Source organism: Vitis vinifera, chromosome 8 (assembly GCF_030704535.1).
Source record: "Vitis vinifera cultivar Pinot Noir 40024 chromosome 8, ASM3070453v1".
Lineage (NCBI taxonomy): Eukaryota > Viridiplantae > Streptophyta > Magnoliopsida > Vitales > Vitaceae > Vitis > Vitis vinifera.
The window spans coordinates 8,537,556-8,557,389 of record NC_081812.1 but is presented as its reverse complement, the minus strand read 5'-3'; the positions used below and the strand labels follow the sequence as shown (position 1 = coordinate 8,557,389).

At 32.5% G+C, this 19,834-nt stretch overlaps 2 protein-coding genes across 2 annotated transcripts; one reads left to right on the top strand and one right to left on the bottom strand.

Moving 5' to 3' along the window:
* The first annotated feature begins 5,871 nt into the window (after positions 1 to 5,871).
* LOC100266012 (uncharacterized) lies at positions 5,872 to 10,195 on the top strand. The gene is made up of 9 exons (XM_002266127.3): positions 5,872 to 6,042; positions 6,152 to 6,271; positions 6,385 to 6,452; positions 7,866 to 7,974; positions 8,062 to 8,130; positions 8,392 to 8,449; positions 9,344 to 9,579; positions 9,684 to 9,735; positions 9,836 to 10,195. Exons 1-9 carry the CDS (start codon positions 6,040 to 6,042, stop codon positions 9,901 to 9,903), a joined length of 783 nt encoding a protein of 260 aa, XP_002266163.1. The 5' UTR covers positions 5,872 to 6,039; the 3' UTR covers positions 9,904 to 10,195.
* Positions 10,196 to 10,499: 304 nt separating this feature from the next.
* On the bottom strand, positions 10,500 to 13,551 carry LOC100260806 (protein LEAD-SENSITIVE 1). The gene is made up of 3 exons (XM_002266328.5): positions 13,372 to 13,551; positions 13,057 to 13,130; positions 10,500 to 11,462 (listed from the first exon to the last, which is right to left on the bottom strand). Exons 1-3 carry the CDS (start codon positions 13,389 to 13,391, stop codon positions 10,768 to 10,770), a joined length of 789 nt encoding a protein of 262 aa, XP_002266364.1. The 5' UTR covers positions 13,392 to 13,551; the 3' UTR covers positions 10,500 to 10,767.
* Positions 13,552 to 19,834: the final 6,283 nt, after the last annotated feature.

The following is a 19,834-nucleotide window of genomic DNA, read 5'->3' as shown; positions in this document are numbered from 1 at the left end:
CATTTTTTGAGTCATTGTGGGTTGATGAGGTTTCATGAACGCGATTGGTTGCACTTTATTCTTAGCACACCTTCAACCAAATTGATAATTGTGAATTTGCTATGTTGTTTTGCAATTGATTCGTAAGATCATCTTGTCATGCTAAGATATCTTTCATCTGCTACCGATGCTCGTTTTGTTGTTGCAACTGTGAAATCTAGTTCTACATCGCTATTTGCTCGCTTAACTCCTCTATTATGGGAACATGCTCCTTCTCTACCAAGTCATTTTCCTCCATGGATTTTCACTCGTGCTAGGAATTTAATGTTCGCAAGTTTCCCACAAATGACGCCAATGAAACGACCAAGGTTTCTTATTATTCTCTTTATGTGAAGTGATTTTTATATATATCATTTCTTCAGCCACATGGTGGAGTTTTCGATTGATTTCTAGCCTTTACAAATAACATTTAACTTTTTTACAAAGGTGATCAACTTTCCAATTTTATATGTAATGGGTATCAATTCACATGTTTCTTGGTATTTCGCTTATAGGGTGATGCTGTTTAGGTGATGTGTTTGAGGTAGACTAATTTTTTGTAGCCTCACCTTGTATGCACATCTCCACTATTGACACCTCACATAATCTATCATTGCAGTTATAGCTTAAGAAATACCAACAATTTATGGGGTCAACAACCGACTCATCTTTCCATTGTTTGGTATTAGTGGTTGAGGAATTTGTGCTCCATTTGGTCCCAACTATCAATGCACTTAGGTGCAATTTCTATGTACTAATCAAAAGCATTCCCTTTGAGGGATTAAACAAATTATTTGTCCAAGAGGTTACTCTTTGTATCTACATTGTTATAGGTTTCGACAAAATGAGCAAGTGTTGTTTCATATTTTCCTTTCCATCAAATGATTGAAACTTTGGAGGTTGATAACCTATAGGCATACGTAGGTCATCAATCCTTTTAGTTTAAGGCTTAGAGTACGCTCATGTACTCTATTGTGGTCCTCTATACTATGCTCTGATGGTGTTAGTTATCATGTCTTTAAGTTGTTGGACAGCTGGTGACGCCATTGAGATAGATTCAATAATTTGTTTCTTGATTTGCATGAACTTTGGCGCATGTGGTAAATCACCTAAAGATGTAGTCTTTAGAGGGTGAACAAGTCCTTAGCTAATTGTTTTTCTACGAATGTAGTACCCCTTGTCATTACTGACATAGTCATTGACAAGGAAGTAGTAAAAGAGTCAGAATTGTTGGAGGAATTGTTCTTCTTTAACATCCCAATTGGTGATTAAGATAATGAGTCGGTGTTGGAGTTAGCATCGATAATAGAGTAAGGGAAGTTATGCCCAAAGTCCTTTAATGTTGAAATATGTTTTTTCCTACCATGAGGACTTTACCCCTTTACCCTTAACGAAGCTAAGGTGATGAGTGGTTGGTAACTGTGGCATGTTCCCACCAGTTTTAACAAACGAGTGTGCTCTTTGCTAGCTTTGTAGAAGGTGTAGTCAATTTTTCTTTGCTACGAGTCATGGGGCATGTAGAAGTGTTGTTTATCGATTGAATAATGACAATATTTTCATTGCCCTTGTTGACCACACAACTTGAGTCTTTTTAGATGTCATCGTCTTAGTGGTAATCAATTTCTTCTTGAAAAAGATGAGAGACAAAGACGTCCCAACGGGCGTGCTAGAAATTTATAAGCAAAACAATAGGAAAAATATATACAAATAAAACTTTGTATGAAAATTAATCGATTGTAGGGTATAAACTCAAATGTGATATTCTTTACAAAAGAATGTTTTTCCTCTAATTCTTTCACTTTGATCACAATTTGAAAGATGGTGGCAAAAGTGTTTCATTGATTTATTATTTATTTTTTTAATGCTCAATCAAGGGTTTAGAGTGATTTTTTTTTTCTTAAAATGAATTTGTTGAAGGATTAAGAACATGTGTATGGTACTTTTATTGTTTCTCAAACTTGTAAGGAGATTTTGTGAAACCTTTTTATCTTTGTTGAACCTTTTTTGCTATGTAAAGTCGTTTTATTGATATTTTCCATTAAAGAAAGTCACCATTATTTGTAAGTGAAGTTAGAGAATTAAATTTGAAATCCTTAAGATTTGGTTGCTTAATTCAAAAAGCTTTGTTTCTTGATTTTTAACAACTTGTCTCATTCATTAAGGGAATTTGCCAATAAGAGAATATTCATTTTTAGTTTTCTTTTGACTTTAATTAGAAGATTTGTTTCCTTTAGAAAATTGTTAATGAAAGAATATTTATTTATTTATTTTTAATTCTCTTTTGACTTCAATTGGAAGATTTGATTTTATTTACAATACTTAATTTTGTAGCCTTCCAAATTTTGTCATGTGTCACTCTTTTGAATGCATGCCATGTGTCTAATGATTATGACTCGTTGTTTGTTAAGCCCAAATTTTGTTGAACTAATGAGTCACATTTTTGAAGAGCAATCTAGTGGTAATTTGATCCACTAAATTTTTTTATGTCTAAAAATTAATCATTCAATCTTGTGTAACATTGCACTTTTTTCAAAACTCTTTTATGCACATAAATGATACATTCTCCATAAAACCCTAAGACTTTGTATCAAGAAAGAATATGAGCTCGATTGGGGACCATTGGGACACATAGACAAAACACTGGTTCCCTTAGAATCCAATTCTAAAGTTAACTCAACACTCTACTAAAGTGAGTCAATTGCACTATGGTACCCTATGAAATAACATCAAGATGAAAATTGATTAAATCCAACTTAATCATTTTCTCAAGTTCATGACCTACTATCTACCACATACAAACTCTCCACAAACTAGTGCTTGTAATATTATAGGTAGATGATATCAATCTTTGAAGATTACCTCTATAATTCTTGAATCTTCGATCTTCTTATATCGTGATCAACTAACATACTTTAGTACAAAAAAGACATACATCAAATTTAAGGAATTACCACAACAACGTATTACATGATCACAAGTCTTTAAAATCATCCATGAGATATGGTCTCAATCCCATGAGATATCATGATGCTTATCTTGAGCATACATTTAAACATATGATGCTTAATAGTGACCCAATTCGTAGTGAATATATGATCACCGAGTCTCACCTATAGGTCAAAGACATTGAAGATTTTAACACAAACTTAATATTCTCTCAAAATTGAGAATCCAACATTATAGTAGCTTGGTGAAGTCATGACTACTTAATAACCAATGTCACGATTCACTATATGTTATCTCTAATGTGTAACTATACACACTAATGCACTTACCATGAAAAACTTATTGGATGAATGACTAAGATAAATCATCCCTCTAATTAAGAGGTTATGTACTACAGTCTCATATGGATTGCCTAATTCGGTGAATTGACTTAGAACAACTTATCATCTTACAAGGGATTCGTGACAAATCTTTTGTGTAACTTAATGTACTTAAGTCATAGACAATGCAAATGATACAAATGTGAATGCTTAGATAAGCAATAATGCAATTATGGATAGAAAAGTAGAAATAGTATAATACATAAATATATTAATGAAAAATTATTTTGTTACATTATGCCATTCTTTTAAAGGCTATCTTTACCTTCTTTCCTTAAAGTTTGCAACTCATGTGCTAAATTCCCAATTTCTTCACAAATTTGATAAGGGCCTTTCCAATTAGATCCTAACTTACCATCATGTGGATCTTTGATGTTTTCATGTACACACCTTCAAACGAGATCTCCAACTGATAATGTTCTCCCTTGCATTATTATTATTATTATTATTATTATTATTATTATTATTATTATTATTATTATATGTGATGAATTCCCAATTTCTTCACAAATTTGATAAGGGTCTTTCATCATCATTAGTTAGATCCCAACTTACCATTATGTGGATCTTTGATGTTTTCATGTACACACCTTCAAACGAGATCTCCAACTCATAATGTTCTCCTTTCCATATTATTATTTAGTCATACTCTTTTGTCAAATATTGGTGGTTGGTGGTGATGCATAATAATGTTTTTTTTTTCTTTTCCTCACCTAAGCTATAGATCTTAAGAGTTCACTATTGTTATTGGATGCATTTACTAGTTGAGTCATGTCTCTTTGTATGGATGACAACTTCCATGTCATATGCTTTGGCGAAAGGGGGTTTCTTCAAGTTTTTGATAAGTGTACGATAATTTAAAAAAGTAATTTGTAAATTACGATAGTGGAGAAAATATTTTCAAATCTATTGTAATTTTTGCCAACTAGGAAAGAGAGTTGCTACATAACTTGATTTAAAGCAAAATCGCCTCTTTAGGAGTTTTTTTTTTAAATAAAAAAATTATAGGTAAAAATTATCTCTTCAAGAGATGATTTCTAAAAAGATGATTATTTTTTAAAAAGCAAAAAAAATGTCTCTTGAAAAGATGATTTATTTTAAAGAGACAATTTCAAAAAATTAATTTTAGAAAGTAAAATAGTTTTTTAAAGAAAAAAAATGTTTTCTTATTTTTTTAATAATATTTTTAACTAATAATATATTTTAATAATAAAATTATTATAAATATATTTATTGTAAAATTAATTGATTTTATGTACTAAATTCAATACATAAAAATAATTATAAATATCACTAACATAGTATTTATAATTATAATATTTATAAAAATGCTAATTATATTTATCATCTCATTTTAAAAAAACATTATTTTATTTTAAATGAGGTATTAATTAAAAAAATATTTTAGTCTTTATCTTGAATTTTATCTTTTAATTAATTATTATTAAGAGTATAATTTAATATATGAAGTTAATATGAATATAAACAATATCCCATAAAACATGGTTATTGTATTTATAATTGAAATAAAATATTATCTTATTATTATTTTCTAATTTATCAATTATAAATTTCTATTTTAGAAATTAATTCATTTTATAAGATTCAAAATAAATTATAACCCTTTATTATAATTTTTAATTAAAAAATAAAAAAATAAAAAATTAATTGTTATCATTGCTATTGTTGTTGTTGTTTTTTTTTTTTAATTTTTTTTTTTAATTTTTAATCTAAGTAAAAACTATGGTCTTAAAAACCAAATTGGATTGGTCGGTTCAACTAATTTGACTGTCAGTCAGTCATGGTTCTGATTCGGTCCGATGAATCAGACCGAAAATGGTTGAATTGGAATCAGACCAAGCAAACTGGCACTTCGACTAGCGAATCGAACAAACCGATCGATTTCCTCCGAATCAAATGGTTCAACCATTTTTTTAACAACATTAAAACAATGTCATTTTGATACTTCTAGCACCAAAATGATGTTATTTAGATGACGGGAAAACCATCTTCCCTTTCGCGCAACGACCACCCCCCCTATTGTCACTCTAGCAAACGTCGTGCGACGCCTGCCACCAACATACCCCCCTACCCACCCATAGCAAACTAGTCTTTGCCGCCCCCTACTAGTAGTCTTTCCCCCCAACCCACCAAAAAAACTTGCCAGGCGTCGAAGGTAAAATCTCAAATCTTAAACTTCTATTTTTAAATTTAATTTTTATGTTTTATATTTAATATATTAATCTTATTATTAAAATTTATTAATTTATAAATTTAGATGAAATTTATTATTTTTATTTATTAATTTTTTTTAATTTTAATAATATATAAAATATATATTTATGACATCACCGATTCAACCGTTTGTCCAACTAGTGAACTGTGAATTGATAATTTTTTCAATGATCCGATCCAGTTCTAAAAACATTGATTAAAAAATAGAAACAAAACTTCATGATTTTTATTTAGTAAACTCAATTTTTATTTCTATAAATTAAGTGCGAAAGCCCGGCGGCCGTCGCATTTCAATATTAATCGGGCTATAGCACAACGGCAGCCCAACTCATCTTGGGCCCCTGATACTAGTCCTAGTCCAAGCTTGTAAAGCAGCCGACCACTCGAGGCTAGGGTTTTATAATACTCGTTCGCATCTGCGTGGGAAAAAACCTGCGTTTTCTCCAAAACTGTTTCGACCATGGTTAGTATCCGTTTGTTTCCAAGGAAAATTTCCCTAGAAGATTTATTTCCAACAAAGTCAGTGATTTCTGATTGTATTTTGTGGTTGTTTGTATTGTCCTCTGTTTCAGCCGCAAGGAGATTACATAGACCTTCATAGGAAGCGCCATGGCTATCGCCCTGACCATTTCGAGCGCAAGCGCAAGAAAGAGGCTCGTGAAGTTCACAAGCGCTCTGAAATTGCTCAGAAGGTCTTTTTTTATTTGATATTCTGTTTTCTTCTCAGTCGATTAATTCTATGTTTTCTTAGTTTTCTGTAATGTGATAATTTCATGTTTTTCTGGTTTGAATTTGATTGTGACAGGCTCTGGGTATTAAGGGTAAGATGTTTGCAAAGAAACGTTATGCAGAAAAGGCGCAGATGAAGAAAACGTGAGTGTAATTTAATTCATGTTATTATTTTTTATTTCTCTTCTGTATGATTTTTCTTTTTCATTAGATAAATATTTTCAAATTGATCTATAATATCCATTATGGTTCTTATAATGATTTGATTGGCTATAAGAATATTATACTATTAAAATATACATTTTGTCATAAGTCCAAACCGATTAACTTCTAACCTATATAGATGGCATGAAGTTGGTTGTGGTGCAGAAGATTTTAGATTTGATTATTGTATTTCTATTCCTTTTTTCTTTTCTTTAATATAACTACTTTATAGATTTTCAAGCAAAGCTGTATAATGGAAAGCCCAGGATTGGAAGGGCTAAAGATAGAAATTTTGAGCTTCTAATGACAATTTCATATCCCCTGAACCATTTATATGGCATTCAATCAAAAAATGTCCCACTGGAATTCAGGAATTCTGTGTAAATGTCCAATATCCAATCATCAATTGAAAAGATAGAAGTCAAGGAATGTAACAAAGTACACAAATTTCAAGGATTATTTTATGTCAATCAGAGACTGATCACTCTAGTGACTCTGAGACCCTTATGTGGTTACTGAGTAAATCTTAATGCTGGTTTAAAGAGTTGCAAATTAAATTGATATAGTATACTGCAAACCTTTAAATACCCAAAAGAAAAGGAGAGAACAATATTTTTGCCAACTACTGAGTGTTACTATGTGCTAGGATCTTCTTATGAATTACATATAGGTTGCATCCCACACAGTAAGTGCTGCAGGAGTGGTGACGTCTCATGTGTTTCAGGAGATTTGAGCCATATGATGTGTTCAAATTGAGTGGAGGTTATTTTGAACTTTTATCCCACATAGGAGTGATAGTTTTGTCTAGCGTTTGGCCAGTGAAGATACACTTGACGTTTGGTTAAATAAGCTTTCTACCTAGGGGTAATAGTTCCAAGGGAGAATAGCGTGAGTAACCCTTTAAAATGTTATGTCCCTTTGCTTGTCATAGATTTATTTTATCCCACCTGTGGCATTAATGTCACTATCTTAACAAGGAAGGATGTGTGATCACTCCATGAATAGAAATTCTTTCCTGGGGAAATCTATTATGAATGAAGTTAAATGCAATTCCTGTTTTTTGGTATGGTTTTAATCTGAGTGTTTTCTTTAGCTAATTTTGCATTCAGTTTTCGAAATATTGACCTTCAAAGCATTTGTTGGCAGAACTATTCTATATATTTATATTTAAGAAAATGTGCATTTGTGCATGAATTTGTATTTGCTCTTTTGTTTACTTAATCACCTTGATTGTCTGTATTTCTGCATCTTATATGTTATATTACATCATGTGTGGTAGTTATAGATTGATGGTATGCCCATTGATGGATAATGATTACTGATGTTGTTTGTTAATTATCATCATTTTGACAGATTGGCTATGCATGAAGAATCATCATCTAGGCGCAAGGTGGATGATGATGTTCATGAAGGGGCTGTTCCTGCCTATCTACTAGATCGTGAAACAACAACACGTGCAAAGGTCTATTGCTGTTGATGTACTTATTATCGAATACAAACTCATGTACATTACATGCTCTTTGTGGATCTGACATTATTCTGTCTATAGGTTCTTAGCAATACTATAAAGCAAAAAAGGAAAGAGAAAGCTGGGAAATGGGAAGTCCCTCTACCCAAAGTAAGATCACATTTGACATTGTGTTATTTCAGCATTAACCTTTTCAGTATTTTCTGATTTGAGTTTCCTGCACTTTTTCTAATGGTACTTTTCCCTTTTTCAAAATTTTGGAAGACAAACTTACATGTTCTAATGGTTAAAATCCTGGGTTGTATGTTTATGCACTTCCTTGCCATGACAGGATTATTTTGGTGCTTGGTATTTTGTAACTCAATGATGGATCAGATAACTTTATGACTAGGTGGTGTTTTCCTTTTTCAGGTCAGGCCTGTTGCCGAAGATGAAATGTTTAAAGTTCTTAGGACTGGTAAAAGGAAAAGTAAGTATTCTATAACTTATTCTTTTCTTGGCTTTTGCTCTTCTGATGCTAAAATTCCATGTCGCTTTTATGCGGTTGAAAGTTCTTACCTGTTATGTAGTTTGTATCAATTTGAGTCTTCTGATCTCCTTCTGGCCACAAACTTTTATTTTGATTTTTCCCCCTAAATGCCTGATACTGAGTTACAAATAAATTATTCCTGATAGCATCTTTTTGGTCAAACCAGTTTTATTTGGCAAACACAATAATTTGTATTTGTTTGGAGCAAACGGAAAATTTGAAATAATATTTGTTTACTTAAAATACTGAATCTGTCAATTTTTCAAAAATTGGGGTTGAGGCTGATTCTCGTACATGGTTTGTGGGTCACAGCTTTGTGAATGTTGTTTCTGTTAATCACTGAAATTGGGCTCTTATAGTTGACTTAATTTTAGTGCATGATTTATGGTGTCTCAAACATAAATGCTAGTAAGTTATTTATGTTGGGAATCTTTTTAGAGAAACCAGTTTTGACTGACAAACATCATAATCTAAAATTGTATGGAGCAGACTGAGTAGGATAAAAGAAAATTTGTTTGCTTAGAATGTTGAATCTCTCAATCTTGCTAAAATTGTGGTTGAGGCTTGAAGAAAAAGGGGGGGAGGGGGGTTTGTAGGTAATGCCTTGTGCATATTGTCTCTATTAATCAAAGAAATCTGATTGTTATAGTTGAATTCATTTTTGAGCATTATGTATAATTTCTCAAACAAGGATGATACTCAATAAGCTGACAAGATATTTTTTTTCTCATTGTTTAGATTGAGCATGTGCATATATGCTGAAAAGGTTGAGTCACAAACCCAATCCCTTACCTAATGCCTCTTAACAATCTATGTCTGGCATGTCTTTTGCAGCCAAGCAGTGGAAGAGGATGGTAACCAAGGCCACGTTCGTGGGACCAGCTTTTACAAGAAAACCCCCCAAGTATGAGCGATTCATCCGTCCTTCGGGATTGCGATTCACCAAAGCCCATGTGACACACCCTGAACTCAAATGCACTTTCAACCTTGAGATAATTGGAGTAAAGAAAAATCCTAATGGCCAAATGTATACTTCCCTTGGTGTTATGACCAAGGGTACTATCATTGAGGTAATATTTCTTCTTTTGACTCTTATATGATGTGATAAATTGATGACAAATTTACTACTCCAATGTGATGGTCTCTTTATTGCTGATGCTCCTGTTAATGGTAGGTAAATGTGAGTGAACTAGGTTTGGTCACACCAGCAGGGAAAGTTGTATGGGGTAAGAAATTTTTTACTATTTGTACTATTTTCATTGTTTTGTGTTTGCTTCATCTGCAGCTTTTTTATTTTTTATTTTTTGAATTCTGTGGTGGATGTAGGGAAATACGCACAAGTGACAAATAACCCAGAGAATGATGGATGTATAAATGCTGTTTTGCTTGTGTAAGAGGATTATCAACAGCAACAAGAATATGGTGGCTCATGGATGGTGCGGGAGGACAACTAATTTCTTGAGTTTCTGTTAAGACAATATGTCAGTTGCGCATGCAACCCTACTGTGTTCTAGTCTAGGACACCCTTGTTCTTTCTTTGTTTCCCTTTTTTATTTTCCATTTTTATTTTTGTTTGGCTCTTCCCCATGTAGTAGTTTATATCCGCTAAAAACATTTGAGTTGTAACATGGGTATACCCTTATGTGGATCAATTTTGTGGGATAACTGGAATGTTGTTTTACTCTAGGCAATACTTCAGATGAGTTCTTGTAAACCAACAAGGAGGCTAACAGAAAGCCTAGCAATATGTGGTGGTGGGGTGGGAGCGCTTAAATGATGTGAACATCTCTTAGGATAGTAAAAAAAAGTGATTGGTAAAAAGATATCTTGATGATACCATTTACGAGTGACGGGACGAAACGATCCAAAAAAAATGTATATTTTCATTGATATTTCTAGTAAAGTAGCAATGAGAAACTGCATCACTTCAGGATCTCTCCCCCGCATCGTAAGTCAAAAACATTTGAGACAGCAGCAAAATTGTTTACAGTTGCACCAAATATCACAAATTTATTTCTCCAAGAAGAAATAAAGCAAATGAGCTAAAAGCACAGGGCACTATAGATAACATGTTAACCAATCCATCCATTAACCATAACGCAGTAAAAGATCAGGCAGCATGCACCACTCACCAACAAAGATTTCAAAACAATACACAAGTTGGGGTCCATAGTTCAACCACATTATTGCACATTCAGAAACAACCCTAAATTTACTTATATATATTAGGCGGCCCCCCAAGAACCTGTGAAGAGCACCTAATGATCAGGTGGTGGACCAGGGGGCAAAATTATAGTACCAGGTTCAATCACCTGGATCAAACCTGTGGCCAGCCTCCTTGTCAAGTCCTCTACTTCCACCTTTGCTACATCCTTCCTCATCCCAATATCAGCAGCAAACCGGCTAGCACAGTAAACCCCAACTGCAGTTGCGGCCATCCCATATATATTGGTGGTCACAAGTCGCAAAGGTGTTGATAGAACAGCTGCGAGTGGCCCCCCTATTATAGATACAGCTTGCCCACTCCGTCCTATAGTTCCTTGATCAATAACAAGGAGGCCAGTCTTGCAGTAGATGGCGAAGTCTTCACAATTGTTCTTGAAGACATTATAGCACCCAAAGCCATTGTTAAGCAGGTAGGTTGCTCGATGGACTACAATTTCATTTGGATCTGAGACTGCGAGAGTGCAAGTTCCACCACGGGCTTTTGCAAGAAAGAGAGCGGAGCTGACTGAATACTCAAAACGGTACAGGATACCTCCAGCAAGGAAACAGTTCAGGCATGAGGAAACAACCCCATGTCCTCCTTCTGGTGGAGTGCAGGTGGGGCATGGCACTTGATGACGACGAGCAGGTCCTGAACTTACCAGAAGGAGATCCAATACCGTTCCTGTGCCTACTTCTTGACCATGTCTAGTGAAGTGAATGACTTCATTATTCCCAACATATATTCCTGTGTTCATTCAAAAGTTGTTAGAAAATATATCATAGAATGCACAATATCTGACAAAGCTACACATAGATGCATCTTGTCTTCAATGCTAGTAGCAAATTGATATCTTAACCAAAATATTAACTATCTTCTGATAGTACAGTAGATGGATTTAGATTATTCATTTGAATTGCCTCCAACTGGTTTATCAGGCATTTCAATCATTGTGTCTAGCCATAGAACACATATCCAAATAATTAGCTTGTGTAGGCTGTCTTTTAAGGTCACCATACTCTAGCATTTTGATCTCTTATGAAAATTAACAGTAAATAAGCTACTCAAGTGTATGAAAATTATCAAACAGAAAATCAATAAATCAGTTCCTCATGCTTGAGAATACCTCAGTGGTTACACATTGCAACAATTTCATTGCAAAGGAAGAAAGAAACATCACAGACTTCCGATTACTATCATACCCCATAGTTTTAAAAGTCTCCTAAGGCTTAGACTTAGATGTGACACTAGGTGCATGCTTGAATGAAGTGAAATGCAACTTAAGATGCATATCAATTTTATAAAATATGCTTTAAAATCCAATCCGAGCAAAAAAAAAAAAAAAAAAAAAGGTTTATGATTTCCAACATTTAAAAGAACCATTCAACAAAAAAAAAATGAAATTTTATAAATTTCAAAATATGGTTAAAAAGTTTAAGAATAAAAGTGTTCAAAAAAGAAAAAGTAGACAAGAGGCGCGCCTCTCCAACAAGGTGCTATAATTAGGGAGTGGTTGAGCTTTGGGCCTAGGGGTGTTTTAAGCGCACCTTTTATAACTATGTCATGCCTACTTTTTAGTGGGCTCCACAAAATATCATATCATGGGCATCATTTTTAGAAGGGAAATAGCCAACAAATCTACTTAGAAAAACCATCTAATATCATCAGAATCCTAGCAAATGCATTGTCATATATTTAACATGACAAAGACAAACTGCTAGTAAAGATAAAAGCACAGCAGTTATTAAAATCCACAGTATACTAGCTCCCTTTCCTCCCTAAATCTGCCCCAATATTAGTGCCCTTCTAAGAGGAGACACTAGCAGAAGCCACAAAAAAATTTCCAATTTTTATTTAGCTGTGCCCTAAAATCCAGTGGATCTCTTACATTGATATGCAACTAAATAAAATCCTTCATAACAAGCCAGGATAGGAACGAAGAATTCCACACATGGCATATTCTGCAGAATGGATTAGCATTTCCATGCGAACCAAAAATCCTATTACCTCATTACTCCTCATAAAGAAGTGAGTAGCATCCTAAATTTGATTTCCAACCCAACCCTAATTTAGACTTGCTTTATCCAAATATAGTACCAAATCAAACTTGCAATAGCAAATAAAATTAGCCCTTAACTTCTGCAACAATGATTGAAGACTTTTCCCATTAAATTTAGAAAGGCAAATGCTTTGAAAGCAGAAAGGCGTATTGAACTGCCTACCAAAACCCTAAATCCATCACATTGCATTTACTCATTCAAAATCATCAAAACAACGGAATCCAAAGAAATTTTTAAAAGAAAAAGAAAAATTCAATAAAGCAGAAAATTAGAGAGAGAACCGTGATGAGAATAGATGTAAGCAGTCCTCCACGAGTAGATGTGATCGCCAGGCTTGAGGCTCTCTTTATCGACTCTGTATCCATTAATTCATACATCAATATTCCACATAGGTAATTAAAAGGAAAAAAAAAAAATCCTAATGTCGTGTTTGGCTGCCGAGAAACGTTGCGGAATAAAAAGAAAACTTGAAATGTTGCAGCACATCAGCTCCAGCTCCAATCCGCTACACGTGCTATCCCTATAAGTTCTCGAATTCTTTTTCATGCGCTCTTGGCAACCAAACAGATAAAAAAAAAGTTAAAAATTAAAAATACCGGTTGGAGAGCAGCCCCATCTCTCTGTCTTTTCGATTCCCTTTTCCCTCACTTTCTCGAGAAAATAATTCCTGGGTTTGTGCATAAAGGAAAGTGGACAGTTACCTCGTGGTTTTGCGAAATCGCGCAAGAGGCGGTTGTTGTTGTCTTAAATGACGATAATGTCCTTCCGTTCCTTCGTTGTTAAGTATGGTACATTTGGTCGGTTGAAAAGAGAGAATTAGGGTTTGTTTGGTAACAGAGCATTTTCAAACTTTAAAAAATAGAACTTTTTTTTTTTTTGGGTTATTTGGTTATAGGGGTAAAAATAACCTCCATATTTACGAAAATAACTCATCTATAATAGGTACAATAAATGACCTAATTGAGACAAAAATACCCCTCCTTTTTATGTCCCTTAAAACGCTTGTAGCTTCTCTTCTTTTGCTTCATTTATAGAGTTCCTCATCTCAAAATGACTCCTCATCTTTTCCTTTAAAAGCTGAAAAAAAAAATTCTCTATCTTCTTTTTCTACTTCATTCTCTTCTTTGGTGCACAGAACAAAAAACTCATATTTCTTTCAGAAACCCTAGAAAATTTCTTATCTATTATTCCCAAACTCTAGAAAATTTCACCTTCTCATCCTCTGTTTCATTCCCAATCCTTGGAAAAATTCTTATTATATTTTTGTCAAGTTATCTCATATTGTATTTTTAAGCATGAAGGAACAAATGAGTTCATTGAAGAGTGATAAGAGAAAGAGGTTTAAAATTGTAGCGAAAAAACAAAAATCCCAATTGCGAATAGAAGAGGAAAGTGAAGTAGTAAAAAGTAAAGTTACTGAGCAAAAATCTTAATTACCAATAGAAGAGGGAAGTGATTATGCTAAATTGATGAGTGAAGTCTTCACATTTTATAAATTATTGGAATTTTTAGAGATGTTATACAATAGTATTTGAGTCTAGTTAGGTTTATTAGTTAAATGCTTTTTAAAATTCAAGAATATTGAATTGTATTCAAAATATAAAACTATTGCATTTATGATTTTTTTAGTTCTCTACTATGTACTTGGAGTGAATAAATTTAGGTTTGTTAGTTAATGATTGAAAATATTTGAGAACTATTATCGTGTGTTGGAAAATAATAAATTGCATATTAATATTGTTTTAGTTTTCGGTATTATTATCAATCATGTGTTTAGAGTGAATTAAATATATTCAATGTAGTAGCATCTAATTAGGGATAGGTTTATAGAGAATTTTTGAAATTTTAGGGATTTTTTGGAAATCGTAAGGGTATTATACAATGGTGTTTGAGTATGTCTATGTTCGTTACTTGATGCTTTTAAAATTTTGGGATTTATTGAATTGATTTCGAAATAACGAATGGTATATTTAGAGAATTTATGAAATTTTAGGATTTTTGAACTTTTTATGGGTGTTATGCAATGGTGTTTGAGTAGGATTAGATTTGTTAGTTAATGTTTTTAAAAATTTGTGAACTACTAGAGTGTGTTAATCAATTATTGTATAATATTTATAATTTTGTATTAAATCTTTACTATAAGTTGATTTTATTTAATTTATAGACTATTACTTCCTTAACATGTTTTATAGTTAAAATACCTTCCTTGATATGTTTTATAGTTAAAATACCTATAGAAGAGCACTTCTCATCAAAGGCTGCATGTATATCACACCTAATTGTAATAGAGAATATTAAAAAGAAACTCAATAAGGAACAATTGGAGATGTTCAAAAATTCTTGCTTTGGATATTTTTTGTTTATGCTATAACTTAAATTTTCAGCTCAAATTGTGCACCACATGTTTCGTCAATGCCTTATAAAGAAGGATGATGAAATGTGGTTTTTAGTAAACTCAAAAGCATTAAGATTTGGTCAAGATGAGTTTGAATTGATTAGTGGTTTAAGTTTTGGTCTCATCCCTCAACATAATGAAACATAATTGAGAATAAGGGATGCTTACTTTAATGGTGAAAACAAAGTGTGTAATGATCGTTTGGAGAAAGTTTTTCTTTCTTTTGGTGAATTGAAAAAAAAAAGAAAAAAAAAGAGAGGGAGAAACACCATTTGACTTTAATCCTTTACAATATATTTTCAAGGAAGCAATGGAGGCCTTTCATAAGTGGTTGACCCTTTAAGGGTAATTATCTTTACTTCAAACTTGTAATAGTTTCTTTTTGGCAAATTCTTTGCTTGACTATGGTTTTTTGCTATATTAATACAATAAGGTCTGTGGTTGATATTGATTACTTGCATGCAGACCAAGAATGGTTTTGGTCACTAGTTTGGCATGGTTCATGGCTCAAAGACATAGTTTGTAAATGTTCTTATTGTATTTATTTTTACTTATTAGTATATTGATATTATAATGGAATAGTATCACTTTTTTTTTTTTGTATATGTTGTCTATAGCATATTGATGTTTAGCTAAATTGTTATCGAGTATTTTGCATGTTGCATCATATTATGAGGAGATTGGTGATCCTAAGGGTAATCAATAGTGAGACATTAAACAGTTACTTAATGTTCCTCAATAAGAGTATGAGTAAGTAAACAAATATCCAAACTTTCATCTTAACATTTCACTTTTATGTCTTATATAATATTTTTTTTAACCATCTTAATTTTGATTACTTGTGTTTCATGTAGTGGTGATTGTGGAATGTTCCTAATTAAATATTCAGAATACTTAATGGATGATCAGCCATTCAGCTCACTAACCAGTGCTTGTATCGATTGGTTTTGAGAGAAAACGACAACTGAATTGCTCTACTTCAAAAATTTACCCATGTAGTGGGTTTGAATTTGACTATGTAATAGATTCATATGTTGTTGAGGATTGACTGTTATTTTAAATGAATTTAAATTGATGCTCAAAGTTACAATTTTTGTAATGTAACTATAACTATAAACTTAACCATAGTTAAGTTATTTGTTAATGCAACTCAACAATTGTTAAGTTTAGGTAAAAAATCTTACTATGAACTTAACTATAATTAAGTTCTTTGTTAATGCAACTCAACCATTGTTAAGTTCAGATGAAGATTCCAACTATGAACTTAACCACTATTAAGTTCTTTGTTAATGTAACTCAACCACTGTTAAGTTTAGGTGAAGATTATGACTGTGAACTTAACCACAGTTAAGTTATTTGTTAATGCAACTCAACCATTGTTAAGTTTAGGTGAAAATTCTAACTGTGAACTTAACTATAGTTAAGTTTTTTGTTAATGCAACTCAACTATAGTTAAGTTTAAGTTAATGCAATGACTGTCAACCTAATCATAGTTAAATTTAACCAATTAATTTATATGATAAAACTAAAATATTAACTTAAAATTTCAATCCATCATTCAAAAAAATTGTTTTAAGCATATATAGAAAACTTTCAATCTATCATGTCCCTATTAAAAAAAAAAGGGTGTAGATACATGATTAAATCATGCCAAAAATAAAAATAAAAATCTATGGTAACATTATTAAAGTGACTAATATGAACTGGTTGTAAAGTGAATTCTTAGTTGTTGATATTGCTCTCAACAATATTGACACAACTATGTTCATTTCTATGATGTAATGGGATTGGTCATTTGCATGTTTTTCTATTATACCCATAATCACCACATCTACCACAACATCTTTTGCGTTTAACCTCTCCACCTAAATGAATTCTTTTCTTTTTTGGTCTTCCTTCTGGTCATCGACTTTATGAGAGAGCCAATACTCTTATGGGTCTCAATGGTCCCCACTTGAGCTCATATACCTTGTTAGCATGGTTTATAAGGATTGAATTAGCTCTAGGTTCATGTTTATACATAAGGGTATTTTGATAATTACATAAGATTACATAAAGTTAAATGAACAAGGTCTCTATATTGGGCTAATTGACTAATTAGTTAGGCCTATCGAGTTAATTAATCAATTATAACCCATTTTAGACTAGATTTAGTGACCTAAGCCCTTAGTTGGCTCAAGTCACTTAAGCTCATTGGAGAACCCTTTAAATACCCCTTTAGGGATTAGGGTTTCCATAACTTTTCCATAGATTTGTCTTCCACCTCTAGAGAAAAAGAGAGTCATAGCCTTTACCCTCTTTCTTCCCAATGGAAGTGTGCCAAGATCAAGAAAGAGTCATCAGGTGGAAGATCATGGGTGTAAAAGACTTTCAACGACATTAATTTGATTCTTCAACACTTGGATTCAAGGTTTGGGAACATTCAAACCTAAAGGTTAGTATTTTAGCGTGGACCCGTGTTTTTCACGTGCATCCCCACTCAATGGGCAAGACTCATTTTTTATTGGTGAAAAAAAAAAAAATAGTTTTGGAAAAGTTGGAGTCGCCACTTATTTTATTTTATTTTAAAATGGAAAATAAAACAAGAAAGAAAACCCTAAAGAAGTGACTCCATAATTTTGGAAAAGCAAGCTTTGAAAAACCCAAGTCTTAGTCCAGGGATCAGGTTACCTATTGGGAAGGTACCTCTAAGAGGTAGCACCCTTTTAAGCCCTAAAGTGGTCTCTACTACCTAAGTTAAGGGAGAAATGGCAATTAATCAATTGATTGAAGGTACCAAGTTAGGCTAAGGTGATTTCAAAACTAGCATGCCAAAAAAGAAATCAAATCACAATCACAAAAGAAGGTTTGGATGTGTACATGGACTGCCTCTTAAGCGTTGTCATAAGACATTAAAGTTAGCACAGAAATATAGCACATGACATGTATTTTATCATAGAAAATTGAATAGACATCTACGCACCCAAGGATGGAATCAAACATAGATATGACTCACAACAACATGCATGTTCATAAAATTCTGAAAAGTGATAAAGAGCGTACCTGAATAGCATGCATAATTTATAAGATTCCTCCAAAAATGCTAGAGTGGTTATAACAAGTATAAATTATATAACATATTCATTATGTCTAATAGATAGTACCAAATCCAAAATTGAGCCAAGATAAGTCAAGTGACTTCAAAAATAAATAACAAATTCAAGTAAAGTACAAAACCATCAACATGCAGTTAGAAAAATATCTTGTAGTGGAATTTAATTAGAAAAAAAAATAAAAATCAGGAAACGACTTCTACACATAAAGAACAACATGCAAACAGCAAACACTCATTCAAATGACAGATTGCAGCAAAGACATCCAAAAGTTCTAGAAAGTTCAGATTAGGTAAAAAAAAAATTATGACATGCATAAACGGATTTAAAAAAAAAAAAAGATCACATAAAATCATACAAAAAAAATCACACACATCATTCAAAGTGTCTATATCACAAAAAAAAAAAAAAAATGAATCCAGGGTTGGGTAGTACACAAAAAAAATTTAAAACACTCCAACTAATCAGATGTCCAGATTCCATCATGTACAGTAGGTACGACTTTAAAAAATCATATCTTTTAATATTTTATATGTCTAAGATCAATTTCAAGAAGCCTAGAATTAAGGATAAATAACGAATCAAATTTAAAAAGCCATCCGTTTTTTTATTTTTACAAAAAGTTCTTGAGTGTCCGGAACTGGGTGAAAGTAGAGCCCACCTAAAGACTTATTTATATCTTTTATTCCATAATTGATTTCTAAATCAAATGAAATTTTAAATTCAAGTTCAAGAAGTGAGGAAAATCATACAAGTTTTGGAAATTTTAAAAATATATTATGAAGTTACTAAAACGAATTTTAAATCTAAAGGGTCAGTGGTTGAGTGCAAACTGGTAGCAAGGAAAAGTTTTGAAAAATTTTCTTATGTGAGGGTTCTATCAAGTCCCAAATTACTTTTGCATGAGTTGGTTCAATGAATCCCATTATTTGGCACCATTTCATGCTTGTTGAAAATCAATAAAAACAAGAAAATAGTTGAAAATCAAATAAAATAGTGAGAATGCATGCCATGAGGAAAATGACAGTAAAAGGTTTCTTGAAATCTGAGTTTTTGATGAATCTAGAAACTCTTAAGGATGGAATTCGAAGGAAATTGGAATCGTTTAACAAAACAAAGAAAGAAGAGGATGGTGTGTGCTTTCTCTCGTTGGCAGTGATTACTACTCAAAAAGTGTTATTTTATAGCTTGTAATTAACTATTTTAAACACTTTTGAGTAGTAGTTATTACATTTTAACTCAATTGGCATGTTAAGGACCCTTGTAATCGTTTCTAATCAAATTGTGTTAAGTTTTGGTGTTTTTCATAGCTTTTTTATCATCAAAGCAATCCAAGAATGAGGGAGATCTTTGTATAGTTCATGGAAAAGCAAGTTGAAGCTCAAATTCATGAAGAAACTAAGCTTTGGAGCTTCATAACCCTTTGCCAAAGCCAAACGAGGATGCAAGGAAGAAAATCACAGAAGAAATCAACCATCCAACAATTTTACAAGTTGTGGAATCCAACTTGCGAAATTTTCGCAACTTGCGAAATAGGAAGAGGAAAGGGATCGCTGTAGGACAGAGAGCTGA

Bases quoted from the DNA above. Each gene is read 5' to 3' on its own strand.
- LOC100260806 (XM_002266328.5), bottom strand. From the start codon at position 13,391: ATGGGGCTGCTCTCCAACCG. The intron at 13,131-13,371 runs GTATTTTTAATT...TAATGGATACAG, and splicing joins ATGGGGCTGCTCTCCAACCG to AGTCGATAAAGAGAGCCTCA. The intron at 11,463-13,056 runs GTTCTCTCTCTA...GAATGAACACAG, and splicing joins TTACATCTATTCTCATCACG to GAATATATGTTGGGAATAAT.
- LOC100266012 (XM_002266127.3), top strand. The intron at 7,975-8,061 runs GTCTATTGCTGT...TTCTGTCTATAG, and splicing joins AAACAACAACACGTGCAAAG to GTTCTTAGCAATACTATAAA. The intron at 9,736-9,835 runs GTAAGAAATTTT...TGGTGGATGTAG, and splicing joins AGCAGGGAAAGTTGTATGGG to GGAAATACGCACAAGTGACA.